General features: G+C 45.7%; 1 protein-coding gene across 1 annotated transcript in view; it reads right to left on the bottom strand.

The window, feature by feature from the left end:
* Positions 1-17,608, bottom strand: part of TMX2 (thioredoxin related transmembrane protein 2) — a 403,380-nt gene that overhangs the window by 337,741 nt on the left and 48,031 nt on the right. Inside the window, exon 2 of the mRNA XM_069629028.1 lies at positions 17,040-17,100. Within this exon, the coding sequence (XP_069485129.1) occupies positions 17,040-17,100 (61 nt within the window). The remainder of the gene's footprint in view (positions 1-17,039; positions 17,101-17,608) is intronic.

Below are 17,608 nucleotides of genomic sequence, written 5' to 3'. Positions count from 1 at the left end.
CCCGGCCCCAAAGGGGAGAACCACAATAGACTTACCAGGATCTTACCAATTGCCACTTGGAACTCTTCTAGTGGTTTAAATCTGCAACCTGCAAGGAATCTGGCAGAGTGAAGATCAGACTTTTGAACTCTTACGAACGATTGGACTTTAGAGTCAATACTGGAACTCGCCAATTCCTCCACGCCAGCGAAGTAACTGGTCGTCTACGCGCCCCTGCGCTCGACGAAGGATGGAGAGCTCATCTTTCCAAATCATCAGGTGAGATTAAGAGGGGACTTCAGGAGTGTTCTGTGGGCAGACAAGGGGAGTGGGAAGGCGGGTTAACGCTCAGATTACGGGAGGTTAATTCCCCTCCTCCATTGCAGAAAGATATTCGTACGAGTCCAACAAACAAAGCTAAGTGGGTCTGTCCAGTCTGTCATCTCGGCTCTAAGTGTTACTCTGGTGGAAGCAACAGCGGGCCAGTCCAGATCGACACCCCCGTGGGAATCAGGTGAGCGTAACAGTTCTATGGCTCCCTCTGGCTGAATTGCCGGGCGTTCTTGCATACGCAGTTGATTGTGGTGGGAGATTTAATAAAATGTTGGATTCAGAACTGGACCGACAGATGTCTGGGGTGCGCACACTGTTGCTGCTACCAGTGCTATACATTAGGGGGGGGCGGGTGAAAGGGGTTTGGAGGACTTAGGCTTGTTGGGTCTTTGGAGGACATTACAACCTGGTGAAAGGGATTTTTCATTGTATTCTTCGGTCCATGACATGAGATCAAGAATTGAATATATTATAGTGGGTCTGGAATGGGTGCATATTACTGGCAGTTGTTCGATGCTCCCGAAGACGCTGTCGGACCACTCCCCAATTCAGGGGCAGTTTTGGTTGCCGGATTTAGTGATTACTAGACCACACTGGCGATTCAAGGGATAGGTGTTGTTTGACGTGGTATACCAGTGGAAGGTTATCTCCTCCTATGCGATAAATGCAGGGTCTGTGTATTCCGTTGGAATTCTGTGAGAAACCTTTAAGGTATTTTTGCAGGGACGGTGTATTTTACTAGAGAATGGGGTTCTCAAAGCTATCAGGAGGCGACTGGTGAGCCTTGAGACTGAACTGAAAGAATTACAGATGGATGGGATGGATGGAAAGGCCAGTGCTGGGATGATCGCGGCAAGGGTTGCGCTTGATCAATTCAGGGCAGAGGCGAAGAGGGAGGCAAGGGTTTTGGCGGCCCTGCAGTTGGCACGTCATTATGAAGAGTAAGGTAGGCCTGGGAGAAATTTGGCCAGATGGTGTGAGGGGCAAGGGGTCAAACAGACATGCCGGTGTTGAGAGGGATTAATTGAATGGGACGCTGGCTTCGGAGCCCAGGGGCCATTCTAGAAGAATTTAGGAGGTTCTATGAGACTTTGTATGTGGCTCGGGGGCAGGCAGACTCAGAACGTATGCAGTCCTTTGTCGAGGATGCCCAGATGGCTTGCATAGAGGAGCGTGCGTGGGATGTATTAAGGGATCTGGGGGGTCTAGTTTCTGTAGATGAGATATTGAAAGTGATCAAAGAGTTGCTGACCTCCACCGCCCTGGGTTCAGCCAGTATTACATCAGAATTTTATAAAGAGTTTGGTCCGAGTGTGGCACGGAATCTTATCCAGGTGTGTCAGGAGTCATTACGGGTAGGGATGTTGCCGCAGTTGATGCAGGAGGGTATTGCCTTTCTTTTAAAACCTGGCAAAGATCTGTTTTAATGTACCTCTTATATGCAGATATCTCTAATTGACTTGGATACAAAGATATTTTTAGATAGGTTGCTGCCATACCTTTCGTCCGTGGTGCACCTTGATCAGTCAAGCTTTGTTCCTGATGTTGCACATCATTTAATCTGAAAAGACTGTTTGCAGTGTTGGCGCAGATTGACCCGGAGGCACAGACGGTGAGGGCCATTCTGGATATGGAGACGGCGTTTGACTCTGTTGCGTGGGACTACTTGCTTATGGTTTTCAAGAGGATTGGGCTCCCATTGCATTATATAGTGTGTATCAAGATCTTGTACTCCGGAGCTACAGCAGGGATTGGGTACTTTAGGATGCGCTCAGTGTCGTTTGAATTGGGTTTGGGGAACACAACTGGTGTGTCCGCTGTCCCCGTTATTGTGATCGCTATGGAGCAACTCGCAATCAGGCTGCAATACTGGAATGGGCATAGAGGCTTGGCTCTGGACCGCGTTAGGGAACTAATTTATTTGTATGTGGACGACGTGATCTTGTATGCGAAGGACCCAGAGAGGAATATGGGACCATTGTCGGCAAAGGTGGAAGCTTTTGGTAACATCTCAGGGCTACGGGTCAATTGGTCTAAATGGATCTTGTTTCCGTTGAATGAGGCTACTAGGCCCCTGCTTGGATTGGGGGTGGGGGGGTTCATTTGGGAACAGATGCATGTTAAGTACTTGGGCGTGGAGGTCATTAGGTCTCAGGTGCAACTTTTTCAGGACAACCACAAGGCGCATCTGGAGATACTGCTGAGGAAGATTGAGCGATGGGTTGCGTTGCCCATTTCTCTCATGGGTAAGGTGGCCAGTATGAAAATGGTGATGCTCCCTTAATTGTTAGACTTGTTCCTTAACATCCCGGTTTGGCCTGGGTCTCAGTTCTTTAAGGAATTGTGGACGCTACCGATTAAGCTGGTGTGGAGCCTTAAATCTCTTGGGATTCGGTGGGAGGTGCTTACCAGCACATGGAAGCAATGGGGACTATTTGGCAGCCCAAGTTTTATTTGCGTTGTACTTGGTGCCGGGTTCGCAGCCGTCCCCCTCCCCGGGTGTTGAGAGGCAGTCGGTTAAGACTAATGCCCTACAAGGTACGTTAGTGTCAATGAAGGTGTCCGATACATGCTTGTTTGACCCGGTCTCGCGTACTGTTCACGCGTGGCACAGAATGTGCTTGAGATTGCAAGAGTAGTGCCCGTACACCCCAGAGCCTACAGTTTGGGATATCGAGCTTATTGCTCGGACATGTGACATAGTTGTTAAGACAGTTGTCGGGCATGGGTATTGACAAAACGTTTGATTTGTATTAGATGGGACCTTTGTGACCTGGGATCTGGTGGAGGCCAAGTTAGGAAGGAAGTTTGGGCTTGCATTCCAATATTTCAGGATGCCTGAAGCTTTTAGGATGGATACCAGCTAAGCTGCATTCGAGTGCGGTTTTAAAATATTTAGTTAACTGAGCAAATGCGGTCAGGGTGGTTGCTACTATTTATTGCATGATGAAATGCTTGGCTCCTAGGGGGGCGTTAGCATGCAGGTCACAATGGCACGAGGATATGCGTTTTGACATGGAGGATGCTTGATGGCGCTCTGTGTAAATATAATAAGAGTGGCAATAAGTACCATATTTAAAATTGATAAAGTTTAAAAATGTTCATCGCGCATACCTGTCACTGACAGTGCAGAAGAAATTTGATGCTGAAAGTGGATGGCAGGTGCCCTTGATGTATGGACGATTGTGTAGGATTCATCCAGGTCTTGTGTGAGCGCTCATACCTGGCACCTTTTTGGCAGCAAGTAATGTATGTATATATTAGTTACTAGTTCCCTAGTGGCATCTCACAGAGAAACCATTGTACACTTATTCCTATAACCCATTTAACACCAAGTTGAAAGTATTCCTTGTATCTTCCTGTTTTTCTGTGCCCTGATGCCTCCGGGTTTGGTGCGCATTACAAATTAATAAAGTAGCGGAGCTGACTGGACATATGGTAGATTATGTAGTGCCTGTGGACCTTGCTTGCTGCTTGTTTGGATGGCTCCAGGGACTTTCCAAGGGTGGGAGGAAATTGCTATCAATTGTATGATTCTGCCTAAAAAATGCATTCTGAGTGTAAGGTCTAGCCCAGTTGCACCAACTGTGTAAAAAGAGCTATGGGACCTGGCAATGAGTGCCATGTGGAGCATGATTATTGTAATATGTTGCCGGGGAATTCTAGGCCCAGGGACATATGCTTACTTTTTTGTTAACCAGGGGAGCTGCCAATGACAGAGGGGGAGGGGGGCTGGGAGAATCAGGGGCTGCCATGGTTGAGTAAATCTGTGGATGTGGACGAGCCAAGATGATTTTGATATATAGCTGTAATGCTGTAGAGAGAAGAGGGTCGTTATGTACCGTCTAGATGTGCTGAAATGATCTTATGGAAGTTATCGTGAGCTACCGGTTGAGTATAAAAATGGGTGGGCAGGGTGATGGGAGGAGAGGAGGGAAATGGTTGCTTATGTCAGTCAGGACAATTGTTTGCTGCTAGATTCAGGATTGTGACTCGCAAGCATTTTGTTTGGGTTTTGTATCCTATGTTGGGGTGTCAGTTGTTGTAAACCTGTTAATAAATAAAGTTTAAAAGAAAAAAATAGGCCATGGATAGGAAGGCCTTTATCCACACCGTGTTTAATTTAGTAAAATGTCTAATGTTGAGAACATTACCACCTTGGGTCCATCTCACATTTGACCACTCGCACTATTCCAATTCTCTTCAGTCACTCCTACCGAGATCACAGAAATAATCAGGCAGCTCAAACCATTCATCTGCAAAGGCGACATCTGCCCAGCACACATTGTCAAATTATGCGCTAATACACTGTGATGGTTGAGCTAAAACATGGCGCTGGTGCGCAGTGCATTGTGGGAGCACTCAGAGCCATGATGGGTATTTATCCATGCCTCAGTGGAAAGCTACACTTGCTTTGCGAAACAACATGTTTTCAACGTTATTCGCTGATGGGCTTGGAATGCAGGCCTTCCCAGCCAAGGACACGGCACTGGGAAAGCTAAGATCCGCAGGTGCCGGCTGGTGCCTGATAGCGAAGTTTGTTTTGGGTTTGCTCGGCCTGTGCCAAGGTTTTGAGATGAGTTATGGAATTGTTTCCCGGGGCGTTTAGGAGAGAGAAGTGCTTTGATCCTTGAGGTTACTGTCGGTTGACCCAGCTGGCAACCAACGGTCACCCATCAATGCGCAAGCGCATTCCCAGAAGGTTCGAGAAGTTGCCACCCCTTGTTGAGGAGGGCATATATGCGGAAGCCCTCAACGGTCAGACGGGATAAGCACAAAGACCTCAGTCGGAGGGGGGACGCTTCGGTCCGACACTCCTGTGGGTTGTTGTGCTCTTGGCCTGGCTGTTATCGGGGTCTTTCAGCCGCTTCTGGCGAGATGAAGTTCCATTAAGCTACGCCCACGGTGATGTATTTCTTTCTTTGACTTCTTTATGTTTTCTGTGATCTATGCCCATGTGAGTTGTACGAGTTATTTCTATGTACCTGTAAGCTTTGAATAAATAGCCGTAAAGAGCTGATTATCTTCTAAAGTGTGCGTGGCTGTGAATTATTGTGTCTGTTTTTGGGTTGAAGTATTTGCTCCATAATTGCACCGGTGATTTATGGTAGTTCCGTGCACTTTTCAGAGGAGAGCAATACATACACTTGGCCCTACCATCACCAATTGTATTCATGTTTCCTTTAAGCAGCATGGACTACCCCCTCCTGAAGAAACCCTTCCTCGATCGAACTCAACCGACAACTACTGTCCGATCACCACTTTCCCCTTCCTCCTGAAAATATTAGACCGCTCAGCATAATCCCAAATTCAGCTTTTTCCCTGAACAAAACAACCTACTTGGATCCCGACAGTCTGGCTTTCGCCCTAAACACAGTACGGAATCAGCTCTCCGACGTAAAAATTCAGCTAGACAATACACATGATTCTGGCAATCTCGCCATCCTTATTCTATTTGATCTCTCTGCAATGTTCAATCTCGTTGATCACAACATCCTCTGCCAACACCTTGCCACAAAACTACATTTTTCCATGGACCTGGATACATTAATTCCTTAGCAAGCACACCTCAAGAGTCTTGGACTGCAATGCTGCTGCTGATCCCACCCCGGTTTCTTTAGGTGTACCCCATGGCTCTTGCCTCTCCCCTACCTTCTACAACATATATACTAATCCCTTTATCGATCACCTTGATAACTTAGATATCTCATGTACCAACTTTGCAGATTACACCCAGATCCTCCTACCTGTCTCGGGTGACTATTCTCGCGACTCTACCGCCATCAACCGGACCTTCAGCATCATAGAATTGGATGGCCAACCACCACCTCTGCCTCAACGATGACAAAACTGAAAAAGAAACTTGACCCCGCCTTTGTTTCCTTCATCATCAATGGCACCACCATCCGAGTTTCCTCACATGTTAAGACTCTGTCTTTACCTTGATGCAGAGCTCAACATGACTAAACATTTGAATGACATGGTATCTTCCACAGCCTACACTACCAAGCTCATCGATCTGTGTAGAAAATGTGTCCCCAGACAATTGCCAGAGCCATCATTGGCAGCAAACTGAACTGTTGCAATGCACTACTCATGGGTTCATCTGGAAAGAACCTTACAGTTACTACATAACAAAGGTCTAAGAACAGCAGTGGGCCTCAAACGCTCTGATCACACATCATGAGCCCGAAGTGATGCCCACTGGCTCCCTATCAAAGCATTCATTGACTTTAAAATTGCATCCATCACTCACGGATGCATATACAATGCTGTGCCATCATACCTCAACAATCGGATTGCCTCCCAACCATCATGTCTTCCTCCTCCCTGGCTCTTCTGGTTTCCAGATTCAAAGGCAAGCGGGTGGTTCCAGCTTCATGCTCACTGAACCTACTCTCTGGAACTCACTTTCCGATTCCATCAGAAACAAACCATACTACAGGATTTTCAAGAAAATCATAAAAACCTGGCTCGTCAACAAATATGACGAATAGCCTGCTATGACATTGTTCTGTTTTTGCTGCAGCTTCTTATTTCGACTCTTGTCCTGGTATAAGCACTGCAATACCCACATGTTTGGGCGCTACACAAAAACAAATCTCACCCCCCCCATAACTCCATATCCTCAAAAGCTATCTCTCCATCACCAACTGGATGGCCACACTTCCTCAAGCTCAACCCTTATAAAACAATGCCTCATCTGCCCCCTCCTATACCCCAGACAAACCCTAACTCACCCTCTAGATCAAAGAACACCGCAGACAACTCAAACATATCCCACTCGACACCTGTAAAACCCGGTGGCTTCACCATCGACCCCCATCTAACCTTCATACACCACATAGCTGTTGTCGCCAAAACATGCAATCTATAACTACACCTCCTACGAAAGATTTATTTCGTTTATGGAAATTACAGGGAAAGCAATACATTTTTGGCACAAAAATGCTTACAAAATGTTTAACAGATTTACAGAGCAGAGGGCCAGTGTCCTTAACAATGGGTGAGACGATGTGGATATAAAACCAGATGACGTAGGGGAGGTAGAAAAATGAACCCGGGATGAGGACAGAGCATGATATAGGAATAGGTTAGGGGAGGAAGGGATACATTTAGGATGATGAGGTGAGGGATGTGGGGTTGTCGTAGAGAGGTGGGGGGAAGAGGAGAACAGGGATATGTGGTGTCAAAGAATGCTATGAAAGTGGTTCTTCAGAAAGGCTTAGAGCTAGGGGTAGACTTAAATAGTTAAAGAGTCTGAGCAGTGCAGAGAGGGAGAGGAAGATCATTCCATAGTAAAGAAGCAAGGGGAGGGAGAGAGCAGAAATGAGAGGGATCTCAAGGGGTATGAGAGATGGCAAGGATGTGAGCTGAGGATGATCATAGGGAGCAAGGGGGAGAGTAGGCAGCGAGATGGCCCGATAGGTAGGGCGGGGCAAGTCTGCATTGTTTTGAAGATCAGACATCTTTCTTCCTAAGGACTTCTGCACCGTCAGCGCTGGTTCCCTGCAAGCGTGACTCTGGCAATGCTTTGCTCAGACTCCACAGCAGCACCCTTGCCCCCTGCAAGCCATACAAGCCATACAAAACGCAATAGCCAGACTCATCCTTCACCTACCAAAATATTTTCATATCACCCAAGCTCTCGCACAGATCCTCTGGCTTCCTGTACCACAATGAATTGCCTTCAAAGGAGTCTGCATTGGTTTCAAAGTCATCAAAACATAACTGTTGCTTCACACATAACCCTACCACCACTTGTATATCCTAATCTTTCGATCCTACCCTGAAAACATTTTCTAACTTTCCATTTTTACCTCCCACATTTTTAACCTATGAATCTTTTAAGACGATCAGACCCTCTGGGTCTCTGGCAATGCTGAACGAAAATTGTAGTGCAATAAATAAATTACATCACATCACTGTTGCAGCTGTAAAGAATGAAAAGTGGTTCTCTTCACTTTTGGGAATTACAAATAATAATAACGTCCGATGTTTCTGTTAAATGATGCTCATCATGAGAACCATGGTGGACATTTCAGAAACTGAACGGATTGGAAAAAGTTGGTTAATATCGCTTAACCTCTTAAATGCCACCAACGAGCCGCCTCGTCGGTAAAAACCGCTCCAGGTTGCCACAGACGAGCCGGCTCGTTGGTGGCACTTAAGGGGTTAATGACGGGGGAAATGTTGGGAGGGTTTTGCGGTGGGTACCGCGATTTTAAAAAAAAAACCCGTGGCACTGGGGGGGGACAACAATGGCACTTAACGGGTTAAAAAGTCACAATCTGCATGGTTTCGAAATTCAAAGTATGTAAAAGCAATGATGTCATATTTATATTATTCTGCCGGGAAGCTTTATAATACTGCAATGAAAAGTGAATACCCTTAAGTTAAATTAGCGTGTTGAGGGCCTTAATTATTCCATAAATGATACTAACAAATACGCTTGTGTGGATGAATTGAGAAAGGCAATTTTGACATGCATTGCTATAGGGAGTGTCTTACGCATATGTCTGGCAACACATTGCGTCGAGAGCATGTTTTGCTCCGGTATGGTGAGACGCAATGAAATATAAGTGAAGCCTCACAGAAAAAAGGTTTAACACATCGCTGTGTGGAGCAGAGTGGGTGTTCAACTATTCCTTTAAGCAGACCCACCAGTTTAGAGATTTTGTGAACCTGTAAAATGCGGCAAAACTGAGGTTTTTGGGGCAAAAGGCGCAAAAACTGCAGTTTTGGCAAAAACTGCACAGTTTGAAAAAATAAAAGGAAAAAAAGAAAAAATAAATACATTTTAAAAAAAGGCACAGCCTGGTTCTCAAAACTTTTTTTCCGCAAGTAAGGAAATGCATAGCACATCTCATCACTTGCACCAAGAAAAGAGCAGCCCAATTCACAAAGACATCTGAATGGGTGACTCTTAAATACGTGCATTCAGATGGCCATTTTCACCTCTCTGCACATTTGCACAAATCAGGGGGCGTTTCAGCACATTTATAAGCCCATCCCGAATTTACAAACAGGATGAGCTTTTAAATGTTCAGAAAACTAGGCAACCCCATGTGCCTGCTTTGAATAGGGGGATAGCGAAAGTTAAGGCAGTAGCCGGACAGTGTGCTGCTTACTTTGAGGTTTGATTATATAATTTTGTTAATTTCTGCAATTTGTTCTGCGCTCCATGCACAGCCCTCTGTTTCCCCCCTCCCGCTTCCTGATCCCTGCCTGTTCCCGCCTCCCTCTCCACCGATTGGCCCCTCCACCCTCACAACGCACCCTCCAAGGGCAGCCCTCTGCCCGTGCAGCCCCTGCGGCTAAGCGCCACAAGGCAAAGGGCAGCTTCTACAGTGGTCGCTCCAACTCGTGTCTGCAGGTGTCAGCAGGGGAGGCCAGTGGCCAGCCACTAAGACATTCAAAACCCACACTGCTTTCAACCAACCCCCTCCCCCCCCGCCTCCAGCGGCATATAACAATGAGACAAGCGCTCTAGGCCCCTTCACCTAGTTTCAGATTGCCGCACTGAGCTCCAAGAGAAGGCCCAGCAGCGCCCCCACCTGAGTCGCCGAGCACAGCATCATACTCCAAGTCCCCCCCCACACAACAGACAATAATTAGGTGGCTGCAAAGGCACAACCTCACCCACAAAACAGCAGCCGCCGGCCACAGTACCCTGACATGACACACAGGGAACAAACTGCCATCAACCAGCATCAACAGATAAGGTAGGAACACTTTACAAGTTACAACCTAGACAGATATTCTACAATATACAGGACCCTCAAATCTAGGTGTATTCTCTCTTGTAACCAAACTGTTTGTGAAACCTAGGCCTCTCCCCCACTGCAAGGCGTTCGCAGGCGAGTGTTGGCCCTGTTGGACCCCATTTGACCTTTTGAATCCGACCACCCCCGATCGGTGTCTAGCACCTAGGTATTTCGGTTGCTGCCTGCTGTTTTGTAGAACCGAGGCCTTTCCCCTTGTCTAGGGATCTCACATCTTAGTATTGCGGTCGCTGCCCGTCATTCAGTGAAATCTAGACCTTTCTCCCATTTCTAGGTGTCTCGAATCTAGGTGTTGAACCACTGCGTGCCAATCCGTTGAGGGCCAAGCCAGTCTCCTTTCATCTAGGAGTCAGAAATCCAGGTGTTTAATTATTACTTGGCACTCACTGAATCCTAGATCCCTCCTCAACCTCCGATATCCCGAATCTAAGAGTACCATTCCTTTGTAAACCTAGGATCCCCAATATCTTGTCATCTCAACCCTCTAGGTATTCCATCAGTACCGACCATAACAGATTCCTAGGCCCCGCCGCACCCAAAATCACCCAGCAGGCACTAATAGCTAGTAATTACAATCGTAGTCACTACCCTAGTTAACCTGCGCCCCATAACTCCCCTTTCCCAACCAGCCAGATGACTGTAGACGCCTAGTACTCCCATACCTCCCTAAACAGCCCTCCCACAGAAAGAGGAACACCCCAACCCAACCGACTGAAAAGACAACCACCCTCGGAGAGCATCCAGGAATCACAACACAAGAGGAGAAACTCAACATTATCCTAGCACAAGGCAGAGCAGGTGGCAACTGCCCCTGTAAACTCAATACCCAGACCAACTCTTACCACTGAAGACCCAAAGTGCCCCAACGCAGACTCGGATGCCGAAAAAGAGTGCAGGAACATGGAACAACTAATACAGACACACAAACCCATCCGCTGGCAATTGATGCCGCCTTGAACACAGAACAAACCCTACCAAATAATAAAATCAACAGAACAAACCTTGTTAGAGAAAAATCCACATACCACAGCGTAATTCGCAACAACTGCAGAAGCTCGATATTGCAATGACATGGGCATCTTCAGACAAGCAAATAACTCCCCCAAACAGAAAAAACGATGAAGACCCAAGAAGTGAACGGGATGATACCAAACAATGTACTCCATATATCACAACAGAAGGGCACTACCGATATCCACATCAAACCATAAGAGATGATGAAGCAGTGGAAGTCAACAATCCAACCATCAATTTAACAGACCGATTCAGCGAAGCAGCAGCCTCCATGGAAACTCAACCAACCCGCATTAACACAGAAACACCCCAAAGGAACACACACAAATCAAACAAGTAACAAATGAACCGAACCACACCAAAAGGATCCATTGCAATCTAATCAACACATTGTCAATGTCCGAACACGCCACCGAAATCTACGACCTCCTATGTGACGGAGGTATCGACATCCTATTCGTAACTGAAACATGGCTAGATGGCAATTACAAGATCACTCTCAGTAGCTGCCTGCCGGATAACTTCAAATGCTTCCAAGCAAACAGGAAAAACAAAAGAGGTAGCGGTCTGGCAATAATCCACAAAGGACACCTAGAAATTAAACTGAAAGACCCACTAAACATTGATAACTGTGAATCTCTAATCCTTCGCCTATGAACAAACCCCAGAACAAACCTTAAATTCATACTGGTCTATAGACCACCAACTTACGATGCAACCTTTGTAGACGCCTTCACAGAAGCAATCACCAACCTGGCCATCAAACACAATCACCCGATTATCCTCAGTGACTTCAACATTTGGTTCAATGAAGAAACCACTAAAACAAAAATCTGTAGCCAGTCCTAGCACCAATTAAATTACATCAACTAGTCAAAGGAGCCACCTGCATGGCAGGACATACACTAGACGCAATCTTCGACAAAAATCCTCTGGAGCGACGACCTCATCATTCCCTTTATAATCACACTGGCCACACCAATAAGCAAACAGGACAAGCCACCGATCATCATGAAAAGAAACTGGAGAACTATCAAAAATTGCAACTAAAGTGAACTACTGGAAATTACCAAACTGCAAGCAACAACTATGGACGAAGCTGACTTGGACAAAAAAAAAAAACAGAATTACTTCACAACTGGATCACGACAACAATAGACGGGATCACCAAGGAAAAACCGTTTACCGCATCGCGTAATAGAGCAACTGCAAAATGGTTTACCCCACTACTCAGCCCCATGAAAAAAAAAACGAACTAGAATGGAGGATCAAATACGATTGCGGAAAGAAATTGAAACTCCAACAATATATCCACTTATATAAAAAGGAAATACAAAAAACAGAAATGAAAGACTATGACGACAGAATCTTCAAAGGACCAAATAAACCAAAAGAACTCTTTAAATTTAGAAATGAAATAAAAAGACTCACCTGGCTGCAACAATACTATCGGAGAAACTATGCAATGATCTCACAGACCATTTCAAAAACAAAAATGAAGACCATCCAACAGACCATACAAAGCAGACCATGCAACGATAATATGCAACCTACCCATCACTATGAGCAGCACCCGAACAAACTTCAAAGCTTCCCCAAATACCAGTGGCGACATTCGTCAAACTGGCGAACAAACAACAAAACGGGTTCCCCTACAGATCCATGCCCCCCAGACGTCTACAAATCAATCCTCTCAAAAGAACCCGCATGTAATACTACAGAAACATATTCAACCAATCAATCTCAACAGGGAAAGTGCCACAATCCTTCAAATCAGAATACATCAAGCCGTTCCTCAAGGACACAGCAGGAAACATGGAAGACCTCTCCAACTAAAGACCCATCTCCAAAATCACCTACCCAGCTAAACAGCTGGAAACATACATATTTAAAAACTACCCAAGAATTCATAGAAGAGCACTGGTTACTGGACCAGGCACAAGTAGGCTTTAAACCGATGTTTCCGTTCCTCTCATCACTTCTCTCACTTTGGGACTCAGACAAGAGTACTGTGCGAATACTTCTGGACCTCTCTGCAGCATTCGACACAGTTAACCACGACATCCTCATCATGAGACTGGAAGAAATTGTAATCACTGATTGCGCCTTACTATGGATCAAATCCTTCCTAACAAACTGAACAGAACAGAAACCATATGGATCAAACCTTTCAAATCCAGCCCAAGAGAGTCCTTGTGCGGAGCACCACAAGGATCATCCTTCTACCCACTGTTATTCAACATCTACCCGTTAACTAATCAGGATCATTAAAGACACGGCCTCACCCGTTACAACTACGCTGAGGACACACAAGTAGTTTACAAAATACAAAAACGCACAAGAAGAAAACACATTGGAGAACTGCCTCCATGAAATCTACAACTGGATGAACTCGAACTGCCTCCAACTCAATCCAGGCAAAACAGAAATTATGATCTTCACAAAAAAACAGAGAAGAAAACCACTACATCCCCTGGCGAACAGAACTTGGCCCAACCCCAGCTCCATCGTCAATTGTAAGCAACCTGGGAGTCTTGATGGACAACAAACCTACCCTAGAGACACAAGTAAACGCTCTAATCAAGAAATGCTGCTTTCTCCTGCGAGCAGTAAAAAGGATACTGTCATTCGCTAAGAAAACGCTCACTGTCATCACGCTCGTCATGTCCAGAGTAGACTACACCAATAGCCTAGATCTGGGCATGCCGGAACTCCTCCTAAAAAAACCTGCCAATGCATACAAAATGCGGCAGCTAGACTGCTCCTCAAATTACCTCGAAGAGAACGCATCACACCAGCACTGAAAACGCTACACTGGCCATCAATAAAACAGCGAATCATGTCAAATCAATATACATAATGCACAGAGCAATTCACGGCCAAGGCGTTGAGTTCCTAAGTGAAAAATTAAACGTACACCGCCCAATAATTCGAGCAGTGACATCCGTTTGCAACCAAAACCTTACAACAAAAGAACATTCGGAGGATCCTCCTTTTCCCACCTCTCCCCAAAAACCTGGAACGATCTACCAAAGAACATACATAACTCCTCAAATCTTGGCTCTTTACCCCTTAACTAGGAAGAATGCCTAGTAATGCCTAGTGGGCACTTAAACAGCTAAACAAAGTTGAGAGAGGATGCCAATCCAATCCCCCCAGCCTTCATAAGCTACAGCCCATCTACTCAAGTAAGGGAAGACCAATGTACGGCATAGTTTAGCAATTGAAAGATATAAAGCTAGAATCATATCAAAGAATGATCAGGAACAGATCAGGATGGAAGGGGAAGGAAAATATGTCAATATCTTGGCTTACAAAGTAAACACAGGCAGTAATGGATCACCGACAAGGAATAGACAGGAAGGGAGCCGGGGACTGTAAATAGCCCACCAACCCAATAGCTCAAACTTCTGCATACTTATCTCACCCAAAAACCAATAATATCTTGGCCTGCAAAGTAAACACAGGCAACTGAAAGATAGAAAACTAGAATCATACCACAGAACGAGCAGGGAGAGATCAGGATGGAAGGGGAAGGATATGTCTATGGTATCTTGGCCTGCGAAGTAAACACAGGCAGTAATGCATCACCGACAAGGAATAGATAGAAGGGAACCGGGGATTGTAAATAACCCACTAATCCAATAGCTCAAACTTCTGCATACTTATCTCACCCAAAAATCGACACAACCACCCTCTCGCACAGCAAACCGCACGCACTTCACCACATCGCAACAATCAATCAACACATAAGCCATACCAACAGCACACGAGGTCTCACATCAATCTGATATTCGCACCCAAGCCCGGCACATGGTGAAAACCGAACTGAAGCTGCCAACAGGACACTACCCTCTCACTTTCCTACTCCCTCTCCACCCGACTAAGCACCCCCCCCCACCTTGTTTACAGGTCTTCCTGAAACCCTGGGGACCAATTCCGTTGGTGACGGTGCACGGTACAAATACTGTTAACATTAACAAAGAGAAGGTGGGGAAGGGTGCGCACTGCACGACAGGATCTTTTCCTTATGTCATGCAACTTTTTATGTTTTGTGACAGCAGAGGTATGAAGCGCTGCAGTCTCATTTCTGTTCCTCAAATGGAATAGAAATGTTTTTTTTTTACGTAAGGGCCTGTCACAATAAAATGCGCAGGGAGCGTGCTTCCGACGCTAATGTATTGAAGGCAGCTGGCTAGCACATCATATGCGCTACAGCTCAGCCACGTGGAACAGTGGAGTAACTTTGCTGAAAATGTTGGGGTGGGGCATGACATCTAAATGAAAGGGGTCCCTACCAAATCAGTGGGACAAAAAGCTGTGCCACAAAAGTTGTAGAGACAAACACCCTTGTCCCGCCCTAAAATGACACCCATGCCGTGGAACTGCACAAGTCACCTTTGAGAATAAGGTGACCTGCTAATTACCAAAAAAAGGGTCCTCTAAACATAGCATACATATCCTCAGCTATTTTTAGATGCCCTCTTTTTGGAGGATCTGGCCCAAAATCTACATTAAAAAAAATAGTCACAATATGAAAGGGAAAGGAGTGAGTAATGGTCAAATAGGGAGTGAAAGGCGAGAAAGTGGGAGAGTCAGAGAGGGAATCGGTGGGCAAGGGACGAGAAAGGAAGCTGGGGCATTGGTTGTTAAGGTAGGTGGCAGATACACAAAATTATGACGTTTCCAAAGTAGAAGCTGTAGCCTTTATTTAATCAACAGGAGGGTTCTTAGCAGTGACCCCTTTCAGCTCAACCCATCCAGCCAACTGACAACTCTTGGAACCTGTAACCTCCATTTCACTCCAGACCCACGCAGAGGTTCCAGGTTCTATGTGCTGGATCTAAATGACCACAAGGGCAACTATTAAATATCTTACTTAACCTATTAACATGCAATGTGACTCGAATATGTACATGCAGTGTATTCCTAACAGTGGGCCAGAAAAACAGAGGGAGCGGTATGCCTGAAAGAGGCAGTGAGGTGCAGATGGGGAGAGGGAAGAGTGCGATAGAATGGGAGAAAGGATGCAAGACGAAGAAGTAGCAAGAAAGTATGAAGGGCTGTAGGAGGAATTGGGGAGTGTAAAGTGTGAGTTGGCAGTATGATTTAGAGTGTGGCAGGGGCTGGAGAGTGTAAATTGGGACTTGCAGTGTGACAGAGCATGCAAGTATGTGCATGACAAAGTGAGGTTCGGCAGTGTAGGTTGTGATTGAGTATTGGTGAGTGTGAGGGGTGCTCGTAAGAAGTGTGTGGGTATTTGGGGGATTGGAGAACATAGAAGGGGAATATTTTCACCATTACAAATGATAATGATCAAAACAGTTAATATTAAATAGGCATGCACATTAAACCTAAAAAGGTACCAAAAACAACAACTGCCCTGTCAAGCCAGGGACATTCCTATTCAATTAATACATAAAGTACAAATGATAACCTGGCTCTCTTGTAGCCTTGAACACTGTCTATCCTGCAATGTGCCAATCTTACAACCTCCAGTCAATAATAAAAAGTGCTACAAAAATGCAGCAATAAATCAATGTTTATGCAGAAAAACGTGCTTTTTTATGAGGCAAAATGTGCCATTTCATGCCACAATATCCTGGTGGGTCTAACTGTGACACCTTGCATGATAGAGCATCCAGTTACCTGTGTTATGCATCTGCCATCCATACCTGCGATTGTGTTAGGCAAAGTCTGATGGATAAAGGGCAACTCACGGAAACAGTCACAGAGTTGGAGACGCCCGATAGGGGAAAAAAAGCGGAAACATGCAGAAAGGAAGGAAAAGCAAGTTTACACATGGGAGTACACACCCTGAAAATGAGAGCATGCAAACACTGGTTTGATGAGTGACTAACAAACCACACAGGGAAATTGTGTTTCTACAAGAGAGACAGGCTGGCATAGCATACAATCAGAGCTTACTGGAGCGTCGGTTCTTCATCATGACAATGGCACTCAGAAACATCAAGATCTCCACCTCACGCTGAAAGAAAAAGAGAATGCGGGGTTATAAAACTGGACCAACAGCAGCACAAGATGAAGAACCCACTGTATATAGGCGGCGTTGTGAAACGGCCACAGCAGAGCAAAGTGCCCCTGTACTTAGATACGCGGTTGTGAGAAACTGTGGGGCAGGTATTACCTGTATGCTCAAAGGGTCGCGAGTCAGGTTCATAGCAGAACATGGTGTTGAATACCTTCATTAAAAAATAAATAAATAAAAAACACGTTGTACAGCAGAGTGGGGCAATTTATTCCGGAGAGGGGGCAATGAGACTGGGATTGCAGGATGGTTCGACACAGAACATGGCTGGGAGATTGAGCCCCAACAGAACATGGCTGGGAGATTGAGCCGCAACGGATGTGGCGATTCAGTACCCAGATTACACGCCAACATATACAGTGAGGCCGTGCATGATCGGAGTAAGGAGATTCCACTGCATGGTGAGGCAGTGACTGGGAGATAGAGCTACAGCACAAAATGGGAGACA

The sequence above is a fragment of the Ambystoma mexicanum genome, chromosome 12 (genome assembly GCF_040938575.1).
Source record: "Ambystoma mexicanum isolate Mex_15411 chromosome 12, UKY_AmexF1_1, whole genome shotgun sequence".
NCBI classification, from domain to species: Eukaryota; Metazoa; Chordata; class Amphibia; order Caudata; family Ambystomatidae; genus Ambystoma; species Ambystoma mexicanum.
Note: the sequence above shows the minus strand (reverse complement) of the source record. Positions and strands in the feature narration are given on the sequence as shown.